This window comes from Terrapene carolina, unplaced genomic scaffold, assembly GCF_002925995.2.
Source record: "Terrapene carolina triunguis isolate 2854851 unplaced genomic scaffold, T_m_triunguis-2.0 Scaffold23, whole genome shotgun sequence".
NCBI lineage: Eukaryota > Metazoa > Chordata > Testudines > Emydidae > Terrapene > Terrapene triunguis.
The window spans coordinates 11,974,127-11,994,864 of NW_020664374.1; the positions used below are offsets into that span (position 1 = coordinate 11,974,127).

General features: G+C 39.2%; 1 protein-coding gene across 1 annotated transcript in view; it reads left to right on the forward strand.

Moving 5' to 3' along the window:
* The window catches only part of LOC112114874 (protein WWC3), a 100,045-nt gene that overhangs the window by 50,538 nt on the left and 28,769 nt on the right, over positions 1 to 20,738 (forward strand). The window contains exons 8-10 of the mRNA XM_026649559.2: positions 10,570 to 10,812; positions 14,240 to 14,329; positions 16,207 to 16,775. Of these exons, the coding sequence (XP_026505344.1) occupies positions 10,570 to 10,812; positions 14,240 to 14,329; positions 16,207 to 16,775 (902 nt within the window). The remainder of the gene's footprint in view (positions 1 to 10,569; positions 10,813 to 14,239; positions 14,330 to 16,206; positions 16,776 to 20,738) is intronic.

Here is a 20,738-nt window from a genome sequence, read left to right on the forward strand (position 1 = left end):
CATCAGGCCTGCAATGCTTTCCTCCTGCTCATCCAATCCAAACATGTTCAGTTAATGTTGGACAATATAATAGTATTTTATATAAGCAAGCAAAGGGGAACAAGAGCCCTTTCTTTGTGCATAGAGACAGTCACACTCTCCAACTGGTGCATCAGACATCACATAGCCTTATCAGAGCTTACTTACCAGGGATTCAAAATTCCCTACTGGACTGCCTGAGCAGACACTATTCTGTAAATCCTGAATGGGGGAGTCATGATTCTATTCTCAATGATGTCTTTGCTTAATGGTGAATGCTAGCTTGGGACCGTTTTGCCTCTCAGGCAAACAGGAAGCTTCCTCGATACTGTTTTAGAGCAGGTCTTGGCAAAGGCTTATTGCTCCCTGATGTCATAGAGGGTCACTTGGGATATGTCTTCCCTCCAATTCCTTTGATCGCACAAGTTGTATGGAAGATCTGCTAAGACAGAGCTTGAGTCATCCTCATCATGCTCAACTGGCCGAGACAGTTCTGGTTCAGAGATCTGTTGAAACTCTCAGTGCAACCACCTGTGAGCATCCCCTTGTTGCTGGAACTGCTAATACAACATGGGCAAGGTCACGCACTGCAATTCGGAGCTGCAACAACTCAAAGCTGTGTATTTGGATGGCCATCAGAGAGAGAGAAAGAGAGTGGTCATGTTCCAGGAGGGTGTAATCCAAAGTTAAAAAGATTTCTACATGAAGCTGTTACTCAGCTAAATGGAAACATTTCTCTGCTTGGGCCCACCAATGCAATTTGTTTCCAGGGTCCGCCAGAATCCCTGATGTTTTAGAGTATCTACTTATCCTTAAGTCCTCAGGTCTTGTGTTCAGTTCCCTATGGGTGCATTTAGCAGCAGTCAACTCTTTCCATCTTCCAGTGGCTAACCGTATGATCTTCAAGCACCCTGTCACAACTAGATTTTTGAAGGGGATGCTCGGATCCTTTCTACCAGTGGTGAAGTTCGCACCTCAGTAGGGCCTCAATTTTATTCTATCACCTCTCACTAAGACCCCCTTTGAGCTGCTGGCTACATGCTCTATGTCCCATCTGTCCATGAAAGTGGCCTTTCTGATAGCTACAAGGTCAGCCAGAAGAGTTAGTGAACTGGGAGTGCTTATGGTGGGCCCACCATATACTGCCTTCTATAAAGAAAAGGTCTTGCTTTGCCCCCACCCTTGAGTCATACTCAAGGTAGTTTCTCCATTTCCTATGAGTCAGGTCATCTACATATCTGTATTTTTTTCCTAAACCACATGTCTCAGACAAGGAGAGAGAACTGCATTCTCTAGACGCCCAGAGGGCTTTGGCCTTTTATCTGCAATGAGCAAAGGACATAAGAAAGACACCTTAAACTATTTGTTTCCATAGCAGAGGTATCAGGACATCAACCTGTGTCAGTGGAGAGACTTTCAAAATGGATCTCCGGTTGTATTACCTTTTCTTACCAGCTATTTGGCATCCCCTCCTGTCCCCGGAAGGGGTAAAGGCTCATTCCACAGAGGGCAAGCCACTTCAGCTGCATCTCTGAGAGACGTACCCTTACTACAGATATGTAGGGTTGCTACTTGGAGCTGTTTGTGAACCTTCCCAAGCCATTACGACCTTGTACAGTTGTCAGCTCTGGCTTTTGGGGACAGCAGTACTACAGTCAGCTATCACTTCTGCATCCTCACAATCATCACCTGTTTGACGACTGCTTGCTAGGGATCATCACTTGAAGAAGAAATGGAGGATACTTACCCAAAACTGGAGGTTCTTTAAGATGTGTGGTCCTTATCTGTATTCCGGTACCCACCCTCCGTCCTCTGCTGTGGATTGGTTACACTGCGGTAAGTGGAAAACTGGAGATGTCTGCCCACCCCAGCCTTTATGCTGTTGGTTGGGAGCACAAGGAGAGGTACCATGCATGTGCGAGCCCACAGACACTACTTGCAAGAAACTCTGGACTGAGTCATGTGGTGTGCATGCGTATCCCACATGCAGAATATAGATAGGGATCACACTTCTTGAAGAACCTCCAGTTACAGGTAAATAACTACCATTTGCTAAGCCTGCCTTGTTGCTCCCTGATACTGTTTTCAGGGCCCTATTCATGATCTCAGAGCAGCAACCATTGGTCTGCCTTCAACTACAGAGTAAAGGAAAAGGCTGGAAGGCAGAGAATAACATTTTTTTTAAAAAAAACCTCTAATCCCCAAATGAGACCTTTATGATAACAAAAATTACATTAATTAAAATATAGCTTCGGTCATGAGAACTGCTCGTTTTAAAAAAAAGAAAAACTTAAAACTTGCGTAATGTTGCATATTGTGATGAAACTCTAAAAATCACAAGCTCAGTAGTTTACATTTTCTCTGGCCCCTGTAGGGTTTTTGGAGCATTTTTGTTTGTATTTCATGGGCATATTTGCATTCTCCCTCAAGCAAATCTGAGAGCAGCTGCGCTTGTGCATGTGAGGTTGGGCAGTACATTCAGCTCTTCTCAAAGCTGACCCTTATGCTGTGTACTGAGCATGCTCAGAAGTGGTGTTTTAATTGCCTGTAGTATTTCTCTCTCGTCCCACACTTCTCAAACCCTACTGTCACTAAGTCTGTGTTCCCTATTGAATGTGCATATGCCAACTTTCAGCCTCTAAACTTCAGCCATTTTTTTACTTTTGGCCTGTTCCAAAAAGAGTGGGTATGTTTTGTTTTTCAGGGTCAGAGCATACATTTGCTTTCCCTAACCACCTCTTACAAGAGGTTTCCCAAACTTCTTACAATCAATGAATGTATTGACAGAGATGTAACTTACAAAATGCACATTTAAAGTCTTGTGTAAAACCTCAGTTTTTCAGAAATAACTTTTTTTCTTCCTGCTACAGGCTTTTGGAGATGTATATTTTACAGTGACTACACTTAAAAAGTAATACTTTCATTAGGCTGTATACCAAAAACGGAAGTCTCTATTGATGTAGTAATTTTAACATTTTTCTGAAAAAAATTTCTGAAACATCGAACAGTGTTCTAGGCATTTTGCCCATTCCCATCCATGAATAACACGTACTGATGGGCTTGCATTCCATACTCCAGTAGGTGGTATCAAATTATTGCTTTCTGGGTCAACAGGCTGACTGCTGCTTATTTGAATATCAAAATTTACTTTGAAAAAATTTAAGTGCTCCCGTAAAGTGCAGGGGAGGAAGGTTCACAGAGGAGATAACAAAACTTTCACTGTAGTTCATAAGTGAACACAGATTTAAGATGGCAGCATACACCTTCCAATAAAATAACTGCTATTCACTGTTATGTATAGAACTACTGCTGTGTTATTCCTTTACATAATATAAGTGTACTGCTATGTTACAACCTTTATTTGAATTTACTGTACTTCTCAGAATGTTTGTCACATTCAGTAAAGCAAAAAGGAATTTCACAGGGAAAATACCAAAGGTGGATTTAAATACAGTTTTAGGCTTTTCTTGAGTAGGGAAACTTGCATCTAAGTAACCATTGGTAATGGGGTATAAATACACTGGTGCAATCCCACATAGGGTAGACCTATTGCATTGGTGCAAAATGGGACACCAGTAACTGACCATGCACTGGTGTAGCTACATCAGTACAAAAAACCTCCAGTATACACCAGATATGAGATAATTTTATTCCTACATAAAGTCTCCAATAAGAAATCTTTGCAAATAGTTGCAAATGCATGGGACAGGTACCTTGAGCCTGATGCAGATAGGACAACCATTTTCCAACATCAGCAGAGGGTCCTGTGGCACCTTTAAGACTAACAGAAGTATTGGGAGCATAAGCTTTCGTGGGTAAGAACCTCACTTCTTCAGATGCAAGTAATGGAAATTTCCAGAGGCAGGTATAAATCAGTATGGAGATAACGAGGTTAGTTCAATCAGGGAGGGTGAGGTGCTCTGCTAGCAGTTGAGGTGTGAACACCAAGGGAGGAGAAACTGCTTCTGTAGTTGGATAGCCATTCACAGTCTTTGTTTAATCCTGATCTGATGGTGTCAAATTTGAAAATGAACTGGAGCTCAGCAGTTTCTCTTTGGAGTCTGGTCCTGAAGTTTTTTTGCTGTAAGATGGCTACCTTGACATCTGCTATTGTGTGGCCAGGGAGGTTGAAGTGTTCTCCTACAGGTTTTTGTATATTGCCATTCCTGATATCTGACTTGTGTCCATTTATTCTCTTGCGTAGTGACTGTCCAGTTTGGCCAATGTACATAGCAGAGGGGCATTGCTGGCACATGATGGCATATATAACATTGGTGGACATGCAGGTGAATGAGCCGATGACGTTGTAGCTGATCTGGTTAGGTCCTGTGATGGTGTTGCTGGTGTAGATATGTGGGGTTTGAAACAGCGGAGTTTGAAACAGCACTGGATGGAATGCTGCCACTGAGTTCAAGAAACGTTCAATTGAGAAAGAAGAGTATCTGTACATTCAAATAGTAATGAAAATTAGGGCTGTCAAGTGATTAATCACACTGTTAAACAATAATAGAATGCTATTTATTTAAATATTGGATATTTTCCACATTTTCAATATATTGATTTCAATTTCAACACAGAATACAAAGTGCACAGTGCTCACTTTATATTTATTTTTATTAATATTTGTACTGTAAAAACAAAAGAAATAGTATTTTTCAATTCACTTAAACAAGTACTGTAGTGCAGTCTCTTTATCATGAAAGTTGAACTTACAAATGCATAATTATGCACAAAAAATAACTTCATTCAAAAATAAAACAATGTCAAACTTTAGAGCCTACAAGTTCACCCAGTCCTACTTCTTGTTCAGCCAATCGCTCAGACAAGCAAGTTTATTTACATGTGCAGGAGATAATGCTGACGGCTTCTGGTTTACAGTGTCACCTGAAAGTGAGAACAGCTGTTTGCACGGCACTGTTGTAGCCGGCGTTACAAGATGTTTACATGCCAGATGCGCTAAAGATTCATATGTACCTTCGTGCTTCAACTACCATTCCAGAGGACGTGTCTCCATGGTGATTATGGGTTCTGCTCGATAACGATCCACCAGCAGAAGGATGATTTTCTTTTTTGGTGGCTTGGGTTCTGTAGTTTCTGCACCGGAGTATTGCTCTTTTAAGACTTCTGAAAGCATGCTCCACACCTCGTCCCTCCCAGATTTTGGAAGGCACTTCAGATTCTTAAACTTTGGGTCGAGTGCTGTAGCTATCTTTAGTACCAATGTGAGATTTCCTTCTTTGCATTTTGCCAAATCTTCAGTGAAAGTGTTCTTAAAACAAACAACATGTGCTGGGTCATCATCTGAGACTGATGTAGCATGAAATATATGGCAGAATACCGGTCAAACACAGAGCAGGAGACATACAACTCTCCCACAAGGAGTTCGGTCACAAATTTAATTAACAATTTTTTTTTTAATGAGCGTCATCAGCATGGAAGCATATCCTCTGGAACGGTGACTGAAGCATGGAGGGGCATACGAATGTTCAGCATGTCTGGAGCGTAAATACCTTGCAATGCTGGCTACAAAAGTGCCATGTGAACACCTGTTCTTACTTTCAGGTGACATTGTAAATAAGAAGTGGGTAGCATTATCTCCCATAAATGTAAACAGACTTGTTTGTCTTAGCGATTGGCTGAACAAGAAGTAGGACTGAGTGGACTTGTAAGCACTAAAGTTTTACATTGTTTTGTTTTGAGTGCAGTTATGTAAAAAAATCTACATTTATAAGTGGCACTTTCACAATAAAGAGATTGCACTACAATACTTCTATGAGGTGAATTGGAAAATACTATTTCTTTTATCATTTTTACAGTGGAAATATTTGTAATAAAAAATAATATAAAGTGAGCACTGTACATGTTATATTCTGTATTGTAATTGAAATCAAGATATTTGAAAATGTAGAAAAACATCCAAACATATTTAATAAATTTCTATTGGTATTCTATTGTTTAACAGTGCAATTAAAACTGTGATTAATCATGATTAATTTTTTGAGTTAATTGCATGAGTTAACTGCGATTAATCGACAGCCCTAATGAGAATAAGACAAAAATCTCTCATCTCACCACTAAGTGTGGTTTTTTGTCTTTAATGTACTATCGCTTACAAAAAACTATGTTAAAAGAACATTATTTATGTTGCAAGGTCAAGCACTAAGAAGCACTCCAAGAATGATCAGGAGGTGCCTTATACCGACTCCATAGTTAGGGTTACGTTTTGAAATGGGCTTGAAGTGGGGCATAAATTCCTGCATTTCCAAGCATGTGGCCAATTAGCGTGAAATGCCATATGAGGTTAGTTTTTATGCCCCTTGAATTTTCTGTATGGTGTTTGTTTGGTTTCTCCTAATGCATTTTTAATAGGTTTTCTTGAATTTGGGCTCTGGCTGTAATTTTTCCAGGGAAGTTCTACTTGTCTTTTTTGACTAGTGTCTTTCTAAAAAAAAAAAAAATTTCTGGATACCCCAAACTTGATAGAAAGGTGTGTCCTCAGTACATGTGATGCAACAAGCAGTTTTCGTTATTTTTTTAAAAAAAAGGGAGGGTGTGAAGGGGTCATTTTTAGCCTATAATCATGCTGCTAGTTTATGTGCTGTGTGACTAAATCTAATTGAGCGGGGCCAGGGAAACCTGATTGATGCACACATTCTCCTGTCAAGAGCTACACATTCTTTTAGATTTTATCCCACAACAGAGAGAGTTTCATACATAGCTGCTGATACGCGAAGGTTCATGCACAGCTGCTGACAGATAAAATCTTCTCCAGCTGCAGCAATACTTCTGCCTCTCCTCTGCCCCACGCTTGTCCTGCTTAAGAATTTAAAATAACCCAAAAACCTAGGAAATTAATAAACAAACTTCATTGTGAAGGTGTTAGAGTTTCTACTCATAACATACTTGAGACAAACTCACAAAACCAAGGAAATGAACTTAAGTAACTTAACACTAACTTCTCCTTTATCCACAGGCCATACCTAACCATTACTACAGCTACCATAACCCAGTATAGGCCATGCATTATAACTTTAACTCTGCTTTCCTAAGGATACCAGCCTTTAAGAAGAATACTTCTCTGAAGACTTCTTTACCAAATTGTCATCAACAGCGTTAAGGCTGTTCTGTGTGGCCTGTAGTGTCTAGTGGTGGAAAGGTATGTTCCGCTGGGTGGAGGAGTAGAAGATAAATGTCCTAACTTTCCGTTTCTTTGTTTTCATGGGTGTCAGGTATATTGGGTGTAGCAACCCTAAATGCTTCACAAGAAAGTTTTGTACTCTCAAATAAACAGTCTTCAGATAGTTAGAGGTCCTTTTCAAGACAAGCCACGATTGTCAACATTGAGTAACACAAGAAGGAGACCATTGGTTTAAACATTACCTTAAATCTCCTGCCTGAGGGCTATCAAAACAATGGTTACGTGAAAAATCTGATGTAGGAACTTCACATTTTTGAAATGTGACCTACAGAAAGCAGCACAAAAAAGGAGGAAACATTTTAGTTAGCTCCCATGAAGAGGCACATCCAGCTCAAGGGAAACCTTGATTTCTGTTATATTTAATTAAAAAATAAAATCCTATAGAACTGGATGAATGGAATCCTTTCAAAGAGTGACTGAGATGGATGGCAAGTAGTGCAATTACTAGGTATTGAAAAACTTTTCCTGGGACTGGTGTAACTGTAGTTTGTAATAAGAAGTGATTTTTCTATTTAAGAGATGAGTCTTGCCCCTAATGTGCTGGTCATAATTTTATTGCAGTAAATACATCTCTTGACACTTGGTACAATGTTTGAAAGTACATGTGGAATGTAGTTGGGTGCATATTAGACTTGAAATATGCAATAATTAGTTATAGGTTTCCATACCAGTTTTTTTTAACCCCACTTCATTAACGAGATTTTTTTTTAAATGATAGTTTATTGTAAGTTAACATTTAAAAAAAAATCTTGCTTGAGATCTTATCACTGTCCCAGTCACTACTACTCTTCAGCTGTCTGTCAATAGTCTTTCAGCAAACTCACCTGACAGAATTTAAAATCCTTTGGTAGACCCCAGTACTGCAATTGGATCTTCACTGATGGACTTCTGGGCATGCGTAGAGTACCATTGAAGTAATCTGGATTTCAGGAGCAGGGTTGATATAATTAATTGCCATATTTATAAAATTGCATGTAATTTGTTGATTTATTTGATCAGGATTGAACGTAGAACTATCTTTTTTTTTTTTTTAACTGATTAAAATGAATATGTTCCTCTTTGGCTTTATCAGATTTGAATCTGTTTCATGAACATGACTTAAAAAAATATTAACTAAAAATGTTTGTAATAAAATGAAACCTGAGCATTTTTAAGTTATTCAGCATGGCAGTATTCTTGATTAATTGCCAACATTCCTAAGAACTGAGGAAAAATTATGACAAATTTTATATTGCACCTACAAAACTTTCTTCCTCGTGCATATTTCCACTTTTACTAAAAGAGTTGTCAGAGTGTTGGTAATTGATTGACAAGAACGTGGTTGTTTACATCAGGTTTCCTGTAGACATGGCATTCCAGATTTTCGCTAGGGAACACATACTGAAACAAACTTCTGGACATTTTTTAAAATTTATATATAATTTATATATATAAAACAAATAGTATCATATAGCTTTGAAGAATTTTTGTTCACACTCTAAAATAAAAAGGTCTCTTGGGTTTTTTTGTGTCTTAATTATTTTAAGCTATTTTAACAATATGGGCTAGGCTTTTTAGATTTTAACCTTTAGGGTCATATCCTAGAAACTCTACTTAGGTAAATAGTCCCACTGAGGTGCACTGACCCTGATTCTGTACTCCTGCTGTCTCCTTTTACATATACAAAAACTTAAAACTGACATGTTTTCAGAAGTGATGGACAAACCTCAGTATCAGGAGATTTACTTGTGTTTAGTTGCCTATCAGAATTGTTTGGCTTTACAAAATTAGGACCGGATTCTGCCACCCCTAGGCAGTGTTTACACTGCAGAGATTATACCCGCATAGCTATGTTGGCACAACCCCTAAGCGTAGATGCAGCTTACACTGACAGAAGGGGTAGTGTAGGAATGCCACCTTCCCAAACGAAGTTAACTATGTTAACAGAAGCATTCTTCTGTTGACATAGCTGCATCTACACTGGAAGTTGGCCAGCATAGCTTACACTGACAGTTTTGTCAACAAACTTAGTGTGGTTGGCAGATTTTGTCCCTTAGGCCTTTGAGATCATAGGAATTTGGGCCTTCCAGGTCTGGGTAAAATGAGGATGTTCAGAGGCATGTCAGAATGAAAAAGAGGCAAAAAGGAAACTGTTCAAACTGAATTTAAATTTAAGAAAGAAACTTGATTTGTTAGGAAACTAAAAAGAACTCCGCTCTAGAGGGGAGTAGTGTTTATGCAAATAAACTCCATGACTTAGGCATTCCTCAACTCATAATATTCAAGATAAGTGTGTTCATTTCTACTTCGCTGACCGTCACCATACCACCCTAAGGCTGAGGTACTGTCTTGAATAATTCTTGGTTTGCGGATAGGCTGTTACGGCTTGTGTTTTGTTTTCAGACAAAAGAAATAAGTTGTTGGAGTGGTGGGACTGGGAGGGCTTGGCTTCTTCCCAGTAGTACTTGTATAATGGCTGCTCCTGGCGGCAACTGTTCTGCTCCAGCCCCATATTTTTTGGACTCGTGACTTATTTATTCCTGTCCTTGAGTTGTCAGTCATGGAGTGCCAAATATTTTCTGCCCCTTAAAGATTTTTCTTAGCTGAATGATATACAGTCACTTGGAGAATAGCTTGGCTCTATACATTGTGGGACTTGTTGATGGCTCAAAACATTCCCAAAATCCTGACTGTGGAGAATAAGAAATAAAGGGGACTACTTCCTTCAGAATAGAAGGCAGATTCTTAGGCTACACAAACAGCACTCAGACTCCTTCCTTGGAACAGCAGCCAACGAGTTTCATGTTAACTGCATCTAGTCGTCTTAAAACTATTAATTTTATTCCCACATCTTTATAATATGAATTATAGCAGCTCAAAACTGCTAAAATATCATGGCAGACATTGTCCACTCTAATTAATTATGATAGTTGTGATGATTAGTTTTGTTAATTCTTCGTTTGCTATTTAAAAAAATTCAGATGTAAATTAGGATCTAATTTAAAGCCAACAAAGAGAGGAAGCTGAGAGTAAACTCCCCAGTTGTATCCTTACGTCATCTTTTGAATCTGTCTGCAACATATATGGTACCATGTGGAAGAAGTCATTAAGTATCTGTTAAATGCCCAACATAATGGGGTGTATGTGTAAGTTAAGGATGTTAAGCTATAGATCTGAACATATTCACTTATATGAGACCATAAATGTATGCTTGCAAGTTTTTGTGGTTTATTTCACATATACAAATAGTTTTAAGAATAAAAGTAGCTTAGTGCTAGTGGTCTGGGAGTGATTTTCCTCAACAGTTATTCCACAGTTTTTTTTCCCTGTTACTTATCTATTTCTTATGCATGCTCTCATTTTTTTCCCCCAAGAGTTTCCAATATACAGCAGCAGCTGGCCTTGCTAGATAATGAATCTTGGCCAGGAATGGCTGAGGCGGACAGGGACCGTCTTCAGCTCATCAAGGAGAAAGAGGCTCTCCTTCAGGAACTGCAGCTCATCAGTCAGCAGAGACGATCCCCAGAATACATTGCACGTTTGGAGGAAGAAAAAAGGCGCTTGGAGAATGAAATTCAGCAGGCTCGGGCCAGTTCTGCTCAGGGGGCCACTGAAAGGTTTGGGGACTTAACAGATTATTTTCTTATCTACCATAGGATGCAGCTGCATAGATTCCAAGTGAAGAGCTGGTGCAGTTTACCAGCTTTATATGAGATCAAAGCACTACAGTGGTTATTTGTGCACTTTGCCTACAAAAGGGACTGGGGTCCCAGTCAGCACTTCCTGACCATGCCACTGTTTAGATCCAATCTTCTGAAAGCTTTCCTGTAAGCGGTATTAGAGTGAAATCGACAAGACTGGTCACTTTCCCTTTTCCTATTCAGATCCCGGGAGTGCAGCAGAACTGATAAGAATCATGTCAGTTTTTCACTTATCTTTGGAAAAGCTCTGAGCTGCAGAGAAATGCCATTGAGCTACTCAGGATGAATGGGGACCCAAATAATGGGGACCAGAGATGATGGGGATAGTTGGTTGGCACCTGGGGTTAAGTTAGAGTGATTGAGGTCACGTCCCCAGAAACAGCAGAGACCTCAGAACAGAGACTAGCCCTGCACAAAGCAGTAGCCCCAGGACTCAGGAAGTTTAAAGATGACCTTTATGCTGTAGTTGTACACACATCTTTCCCATTGACCTGTGCAGTGTACAGTTTGGCTGGACCCAAATATGGCCCTAAGATTTTGTTGAGTATGCTATATAAAAATTTTGTGTATTTAAAACCAATATGAAGCTCTGTTATTAAAAATGAAAACATTCTTCACTTGGGGGAAGTACACCTCTACCCCGATATAACGCAACCTGATATAACACGAATTCAGATATAACGCAGTAAAGCACCGGCGGATCAAAGCAAGTTCGATATAACGCAGTTTCACCTATAACGCGGTAAGATTTTTTGGCTCCCGAGGACAGCGTTATATCAGGGTAGAGGTGTATTGTTCTTTTCAAGGTGCCATAAATTGTCACCGAATTTAAGGAACAGACATAATTCCGGCCAAGTATGTCAATAAACTGTGCATATTATAAAATGCCTCCAATTAGGGGGACAGAGCTTCTGTCTAAAACTCATTTCTCCTAATACTCTAATAATGTTGCTAACCTTTATGGTGAACTTTTTCTTACACCAGAGAAAATATTTCTGTCCACTTAGTTCTTCCATGCAAGCAGCTAGCATCTGTGAGACGTTTTCCCAGATTTTCTGTGCATTCTTTTGGTTTTTGTCACAGGTTGAGCCGTGAATTAATGGAAAAAAGCCAACTTTGACACTTGAGGACACTACACTGAGCAATATTAATACAATCTTGTCTAAACATTAACGCTTACGTGATTAAGTTGATCTTTATAAATAATTGAAAATGGCCCATATCTGAGTTTGTAGAACTCTATTTGACTTGATCAGGCTTACTTCAGGCAGTAAATCCAAATGGTGATAGAGAATTCATAGCTGATTAAATAAATACAGTTGATGTTTTGTATGACATTATTTGTGATTTTTGCAATATTGGCACTCCAGCCTAGAAAATGACAGAGAAGGGAGTTCACTTTACACTGCAGTGTAGTAAATTTTATTTGTTGTTTTTGGGATCTCATGTTAGGTAGCACATACTGTGCTGGCAAAAAGAGCAAGCTCTTTTTCCATGTTGTAGTCTGTGCTGTGGAAACCAACATTCCAGGGTGATATTTGATATTTCAGATTCTAGCAAGAAATTGAGCAAAAGTTAGCACAATATTTAAGGATGCTGTATTTTTTATAATAAGAGAGAGAACACCACCAGAGACTAGACTAATTATTCTGTCCGTCAGAGACAGAAAACATTTATCATTGGAGGATCTCCTTCCATAACCCATCTCCTTTCCCCAGCTTGCAAAAAAGGGTTGATGTTTAAGCACATTTAATAAGAGTTCTGTTGTTACTGATTTTAAAATGTAACGTTAAGCACACGAAGAGCTAGCATAACTTAAAACTCATACAGAGAACTACACAGGGGCTTCAAGATTATGCTGTGTAGAGAAAGTAGCTTTTTCTTGTTTCTTAAATAGCTATAATATGAGTGGTTAAGGCTAACATTTAATTTTTAATTTCACTCATCCAAAAGATTCCCCTTTACTACCCTCTCTGTCAAAACCCCTGCATCTTATTAACTGTTTTTCCAGTCAAGGAGGGTTTGATGGGACTTTCTGTGGAGCCAGAAACACTGCCCTTGGCTAAGTCAGAGAGCTCTGGACACCCACCCCTTTGTTCCCCTGCATTCCAAATATCAGTCAGTTTGGGAGCCTTGAGGACTGAGGAAGTATCAGGTCTGGGCTGCAGAATGGAGACATATTATGCCAATAATATGCCAAGAAACAGAACAAATTACCCCCCTGATTTTAATCTGTGGAGGGAAAGGTTTTAATTTGGAGTTAAAAGAATAAAACTCCAGAAAAAACATAGAGAACTCTGTATTTCCGGTAGAGAATAAATGGAGGGATTGGAACAAATACTGCACCTTTTTAAAATAAAGTTTAATAGTTTCAAAATGTAATCAGGGTACCTTACAAGCATATAGTACAGGCAAAGTTATGACGACTCCGTTTGTGTTCGGGCAGTAATGCTGAGTAATTTGGCCACTTGCTTTTGCCTCGGTAAAGAAACAATAATGGTCACTTTTTCCTCAAGAAGAAAGAAGTTTTTATCATAGTTTAATGTTTTAAATTCTTCTAACTTCTGTTTGAAGGAGAACAATACAAGAAATATATTAACAAATATTAAAAAATTATAATTACAGTTTACTACAGTATATTCACTCTTGGGGCATTACTTGAAGGTCAGTTCGATACTTATCCTTTTTCCCAGTGGTTCCTCACTCCTCTCCTGCCACAGTATATCTGAATGAAAGCCAGGAACACAGAGTTCGGTGATAAACTGCTTAACAGAACAGAAGTTCTCCAAAAAAAATTTCTTTTCCTTTTGAAGTTCGACTTTCAATCGGTATGGGTAATTGAGGTACTGGCGAATATTCACCCACGAAAGCTTATGCTCCAATACGTCTGTTAGTCTATAAGGTGCCACAGGACTCTGTCGCTTTTTACAGATCCAGACTAACACGGCTACCCCTCTGATACTTGTTTTTAATCAGCTGCTCCTGCCTCTTACATGTCAGCTTAGGTACCTTTATGGTTGGCCTTGGCAATTTCTGTTATGTACCTTCACCACCATAGCTCTTGTGTTTTCTTTTGGTTCCTTATTCCTCAGTTACTGCAGTTCTCTAAGTGCTATATAAGGCTCTCAGTTCCTATGCTCTCAATGGGAGTTCCGTCATGGATTAAACGCTGTGTATTGCCCTAAGTGAACTAATTCTGTTTGTTAAAAAAGGATTCATTGTTTACTCCCAATACAACAAGAACTGTCTCTTCTTCTGTGTTTGGAAAGCTCTTAGCACATTTTGAACACTACTGCAATATAAACAAAAGAAGAAAAATAATAATTGCAATTTTTAATTATAGGATACTGTTACAGGAGAAGAGAAATTGTTTGCTTTTGCAGCTGGAAGAAGCTACTCGTTTAGCCTCCTATTTACACTCCCAGTTAAAAAGGTGAGTTCTTTAGAGAAAATAATATTTAAAAATATTTAATAAATTTTGAATTCAACAGAAGAAAAGTAAAAGTACAAACAGAACAGACCATTTTACTTTTTCATACTTCTTTTGTATATTTGTAGTATAAGTAAAGGGTGGGCGTTGGTTCTTACTTTGTTGATCTGTTTTCTTTAAGTACATTTTGGGCACTGAAAGGCATTCACAGCTTGCAGTTTAGCAAAGTATTTGATGTGTCGTAAATTCAGTGGTTTGGATAGAGTGTTATTAAAAAGGAGAAAAGTACTTTTCACTTTTAATAATAGCTATCTGGACTGCCTGGTTTGAAAGTTAGTGAGATCTGTCTGTATAATATGTGGAAAGGAGAAATATAGCTGAACCCATTTTATGATTGTTTTTGTTTATAAATAAAAAATGATACACAAACAAGCTTTAAACTATGCATGACAAGACAGAAAATTCAGGGTGTCATTCTTAAGCCCACATTAGTGATTGCTTATTTCTTAAGCATTGATGGTCTCTGGTGCTGTACCGGAAAACAACACAGAAGGATAAATAGACAGTACAAATCAGACACGCAACTCCTAGGTGACAAGAGGAAGGTAAATGGGGAGTCAATATATAATCAGGGAGGCAGTATTTTACGGACATGGGCTATGTTTTGTGGGAGAAGTTAATTTTGAGGAGGGATGTGAAAGAAGAAACAATAGGCACTTGATGCATTGGAGTTTGGGCTAAGAAGAAACAGAAAAGGTAGTGATGCGCCTTCCCAGCATCCACTTTCAGAACTGTCTCTTTCCAATCTGCCTGTTTTATGCAAATCTTACAATTTTCAGCTGGAGGAAAAACATGAGTACAGTGGCAACAGCAGCAAGACAACCACTACTGCTACCCACAGTCCAACCAACCCCCCCTTCCCTCCCCCCAACTCTGAAGAGCGGAAGAGAGAAATGAGGTCAGGGTTCATTTCTGGCATAAAAGGGTAAACAGAGTAGTCAGAAGTGAGAAAGAGATAAAATGTAAAAGGATAAAATGTGCTTGGAACATTCTAACAGATTCACTACTCTGACATTCCAAGACAATAGTCACTCAGAGTAGGGGTTTGCATGCTATGGAGGAGATAGAGGATGTCACCCTCTAAACATGAAGACGTTCTGAGATCTACAGAGAAATCCTACAAGTTTGAGAGTATCTCCGTGAGGGATCAGCCTCTTGGGATGGCTCTTGAGGACCCCTTATCTCACCAGCACACCACCTGCAGGAGCCTAGCTCCTGTTGGTTCACACTTTACCCACTGCTATACTCTTATCTCCACATTTGGAGAGTGGCAGAGGAATGGGGTTAGTGCTGAAATTGCAACTTGAAAGCTCCCACAAGGTTTTCAAATGGGAATTCTGTGAGTTTGCTTGCATATAAACTGTATAGAGTGACTGTTTCCTTGTTCTGCTGATGTCCCACTCCTCTTGAACCAAGTTATTGGACTCAATTCAGAAGCAACTGATTGAAATATAATGGCTTGTGATATACAGGAGTTCAGACTAGAGAACTAATGATCCCTTCTAGCTTTAAACTCCATGAATCTATGACTTTCCCTCACCAGTCCTCTCTCTGGCCACTTTTCCACCAAAACCCACAGAGAGCCATCTGCAGATTTGAGGAAAGGGATGTGATGATCCTTCTTGCTCCACTTTATTTATACTACTTTCATCACCTTTAGCCTAAAGGCAAGGGAGGAGAAGAAAGATGGCCCTTAACCTAAGTATTACAATGCTGAATGCATGTAAAATCCTCTATCTTAATGTGGGTTATTATTTTTCTATCTATGATGTGTTCCTAGCTATATAATTCATATATTAATGGATCTTTTTCTGTTTTAGTTTATCTGCTAGCACCCTCACAATGTCTTCTGGCAGCAGTAGGGGATCACTGGCATCCAGCCGAGGATCACTGGCGTCCAGCAGAGGGTCTCTAAGCTCTGTCAGCTTCACGGACATCTATGGCCTCCCACAGTATGACAAATCAGACAGTGTTACTGACTATGCACAACATCTGCGCTTTGACCTGATTCCATTTGATTCTCTCAGTAAAGATGTGCAGTACTCTGATTCCACTGGACATTGTAACTTCAATAAGCAAAGGAGGTCCTTGGATACTCCTCAATCCCTGGCATCCCTGTCATCACGGTCCTCCTTGTCATCGTTGTCCCCTCCAAGTTCCCCTCTGGACACCCCCTTCCTTTCTGCTTCTCGGGATTCTCCACTTGCCCAGATGTCAGAAGGATTTGAGGAGATAGCGGGTGTAGGAGCCCTAGAAATGCGCAGAGCTCAGGCCTCGGTTTTGGGTGACGATGCCCAAGGAACAACTTCATCACAGACGCCTGCTTACCCCGTGGATGATGGACTGCAAGAAATGGGACCACACCTGGCAAACATCCAAACTGGTGGAGGTGAGTTTGTTTTCTTCATTACCATTTTGTCTCACCTAATCTTCAAGGGATAATGAAAAACACAAGAAAAATGTAAGCATGGCATTATAATCTGCTATCAGTTTGATTTATTTTTTAATTTAATTTTTAAAAAACAATTCTACATCTGATGTTAACTAAAAAATTTTTTGTTCAAAGGTGAAGTGCAGAGACTGTTCGTATGTAGTAATTTTTTTAGACTTTAACATAAATTGTTAATGGAAACGTCAGTACTTTTTCTGAAAATATGCCAATTTTGTTGATTAAAAATAATAGGCCTGCGTGTTTACGTCTTAGGAAAAATCCTGAATGAGAGAACCTGAACAGTCTTAGACTGTGCCAGCTGATATCACTTCTCTTTGTGTGCCAAAAGCACTTAGTAATAGCAGTAAGTTTGATGGAGGAAAATGGGGAGGCAACCTGAACTGGCTGAAGTAGGAACAAACAATGACAGAACACAAGTAACAGCAGTAACTACCCCTTTTAAATCTACCTGGTTCATGCAGATCAGACCCTTTTGTTTTACAATTGTATGAGGCAGGCAAACACAACTGGCTTGTAAGTCTATGGTGTTACTGTATTCCTTGATTTGTGTGTGCATGGTATGTAATGTCTACGTGTGAGTGTTATTTGGGCCAGAATTGGGGTGGATGGGTGCCACCCAGCACCTATTCTGTTTACGTGAACTGACATGCATACTGGAGTTTAGGGGGAAGACAAACAAGTGAGCTGGTTGAGACCATTAGGGATTGCCAGATCTTGAAGTGTAGGAGGGGAGGGGCAGTTATACTCTTACAATAACTCTACTCTAAAATCTGTGGTTACCACAACACACTTTCAAAAATATATATCATTTGTACTGAAATAGTTACTATTCCACTTGTATTGCAAATGATCACAATAGAACATTCATTATGGGTGCTCCCCACATATAAACCATTACCAGTTACCTTTGAGAACTCATGGAAGATGGGTGAGGTCCCAGAGAACTGGAGAAGGACATGCATAGTACCTGCCTTTAAAATGAGGAACAAAGAGCGCTTGGGGAATTATAGACCAGTCAGCCTAACTTCAATACCTGGAAAGATACTGGAACAAATTTATTAAATACCTAAAGGGTCCAAGGGTTATAAGGAATAGTCATCATGGATTTGTCAAGAACAAGTCAGATCAAACTAACCTAATGTCTTTCTTTGACAGAGTTACTGGCTTAGTGAATTGGGGGATGGGGGGAGAGCTGTAGATATGATCTAGCTTGATTTTAATAAGGCTTTTGACATAGTCCTACATGATATTCTCTTATGTAAACTAGGGAAATATGGTATAGATTAAATTGGTATAACGTGGGTATAGAACTTGTTAAAAGACCATATTCAAAGAGTAGTTATCAATGGTTGCTATCAAACTGGGAGGACATATCTAGTGAGGTCCTGTGTGGGTCAGTCCTGGGTCTGGTACCGTTCCATATTTTCATTTCTGACTTGGATAATGGAGTGCTTATAAAATTTGCAGATGAAACCAAGCTAGGAGTGGTTGCAAGCACTTTGGAGAACAGAATTAGAATGCAAAACAAACCTTGACAAATTAGAGTATTGGTCTGAAATTAACATGATGAAATTCAATAGAGACAAGTGCAAAGTACTACACTTAAGAAAGAAAAATCAAATGCACAACTACAAAATGGGGAATAACTGGCTAGGTGGTAGCGCTGGTGAAAAGGATCTGCAGGCTATAGTGAATCACAAATTGAATATGAGTAGGGGTATATTAAATCACGGAGAAATCACACATTTTTCACAGGTTGGTCATGGCATAAATAGCAAATTTTGCGGATGTGTTCATACCATGCCACTCTTACTTCTGCACTGCTGCTGGTGGTGGCGCTGCCTTCAGAGCTGGGTGCCCAGCCAGCAGCCGCCACTCTCTCATCACCTAGCTCTGAAGGCATAGGGTAAAAGTATATGGTATAATATAGGGTAAAAATACACAAAAGACCAGATTTTGCGGGGAAGACCAGATTTCAAGGTCCATGACGTGTTTTTCATGGCTGTGAATTTGGTAAGTCCCTACCTGTACACAGTTTCTAGAAATGAAGACCTGATTTGCGTGCTGAGATAAGGAAGGCTGTAATGGGGCTGGGATGCTGCTTCAGTTATACTCTTCTTCCCACCCCCTGTGAAGTTTTCTTTCCTGTCTTTTCTTTCATTTAAACATTCTCTTCTGTTTTTGTCACTAGAGCGCTTCCCGTTCCACTGTGTTCACCTATTTCTTCTCTGTGTATAGCATGCAACGTTTACATTGGAAGTAGAAAAACAGTAAAGGCCAAAGAATTATTCTGGTGGTGTTCGTTTGAGCTGCTTTTAATGTGTGAATTTTAAAACAATTATTTAGGAAAAAATGGTTCCCCCTTCACATTTCTTGCCGAGGCTCTTGACTCTTTTGCACTCTGTAAATTGATTGGCTTGGATAGTTTGCATTCTGTTTCATAGCAGCTGTTTTCAAGCAGCATTTCTCAAACTTTATTGGTTCACATACCACCTGAAGAACTATTGTGAAGTGAACTGATGGAACATGATGCTCACGTACCGGCAGGGTACATTTACCATAGATTGGAACTCTGGGGTTTAGAGCTAGCTTTATGGTTTTAAGTTCTTGTGCAAAGCGTTTGGTTGCTGCCACCTACTGGTGTCGTAGCATAATGCAAAGGGAACAAATTGTAATTCTGACAACACTGCAAACAACTTCCTTAAATATTCAAATAAAATAAATTGTGTAGTAATTTTGATGAACGTTATTACTCATGGAAGTGGGGGAGGAACCAACAGTCCCAGCAAACTGTCCCTTGTTTACTGCATGCAGCCAGTGTGCAAGATTTCTTCACACAATGTCTTGTTTATGCACTTCAATGTTGACCGGCACCTCTGCTGCTCCTCCAGTCTGGCATCTCTCCTGAGAATATACTAAGAATTGTGCTAAAATATGTGGTGACTTTATGATGTGTACAAAAAGAACCTGACTGGGCCATGGAATTCAACTCACTTGCAGGAAGAGGCTTGCAAAGATCACAGGGGGGAAAAAATCACATCTGAATAGAACATTGTTTTTAAACTTTTACATTTTTTCCTGTTTCCTCTTCCGTGAATTTTAATTTAAAGAACTTCCATCACTAATTTTGTTAGTTTAAATTATATATTAATTTAAATATAGAGGAATATTCTGCTTTCTTGTAAAGAGGGACCCAAAGAGAAAATCCATATCTACAACCCTGAACTTTGGGGAAGTTTGTATTTAGATCCAAATGTTACAGCCCACCCTTATCTCTACAATGGGCCAAGTTAAAATCCTTGCTCCAAACATTACCAAACTTGAGGAAAATTCAGATCCAGATACAATTATTTAGGTATCTAGTTTCCATTAGTGTCTAAATAATCTTTTGTATAAAAAGCATTGGCATAGATTGAAAAATTGATTTATCGCCATGTGCTTTTCATTTTGTATCTTGTTTCTCATGCGGCACAGCAGAAAAATTCACTGTAAGTGAACCTGGAATTACTTATTATGATGGTTTTGCCTGTAATGCTTAGCGTGTTTTTGTGTGTGTGCAGTGTGTTCTGTATGACTTGCATGCGGAGAAGAGGGTGGCTGAGCTACATTTGATTTTAGTTGGTATCACATTATATATGTTTAATCATTATGGGATACGTAAGTTTTTGCTATGTCTACTAAACATTATATTCATGGCTGTGGATGACTTCTCAGAAAAACTTTTCTGTAAGCTTCAGCTTTATTATATCTTGATAATGCCCAACAGTACCATTGCAGATTAGGGTCTGTTTGTGTCTCCATTATAAGTTTATTTTCTGGAGACGGCTTAACTCTGCTATTAAAATGCATTTTGAGCTGATACACAGCACATAAAGTCCAAGTTCATGAAACATGGGTTAC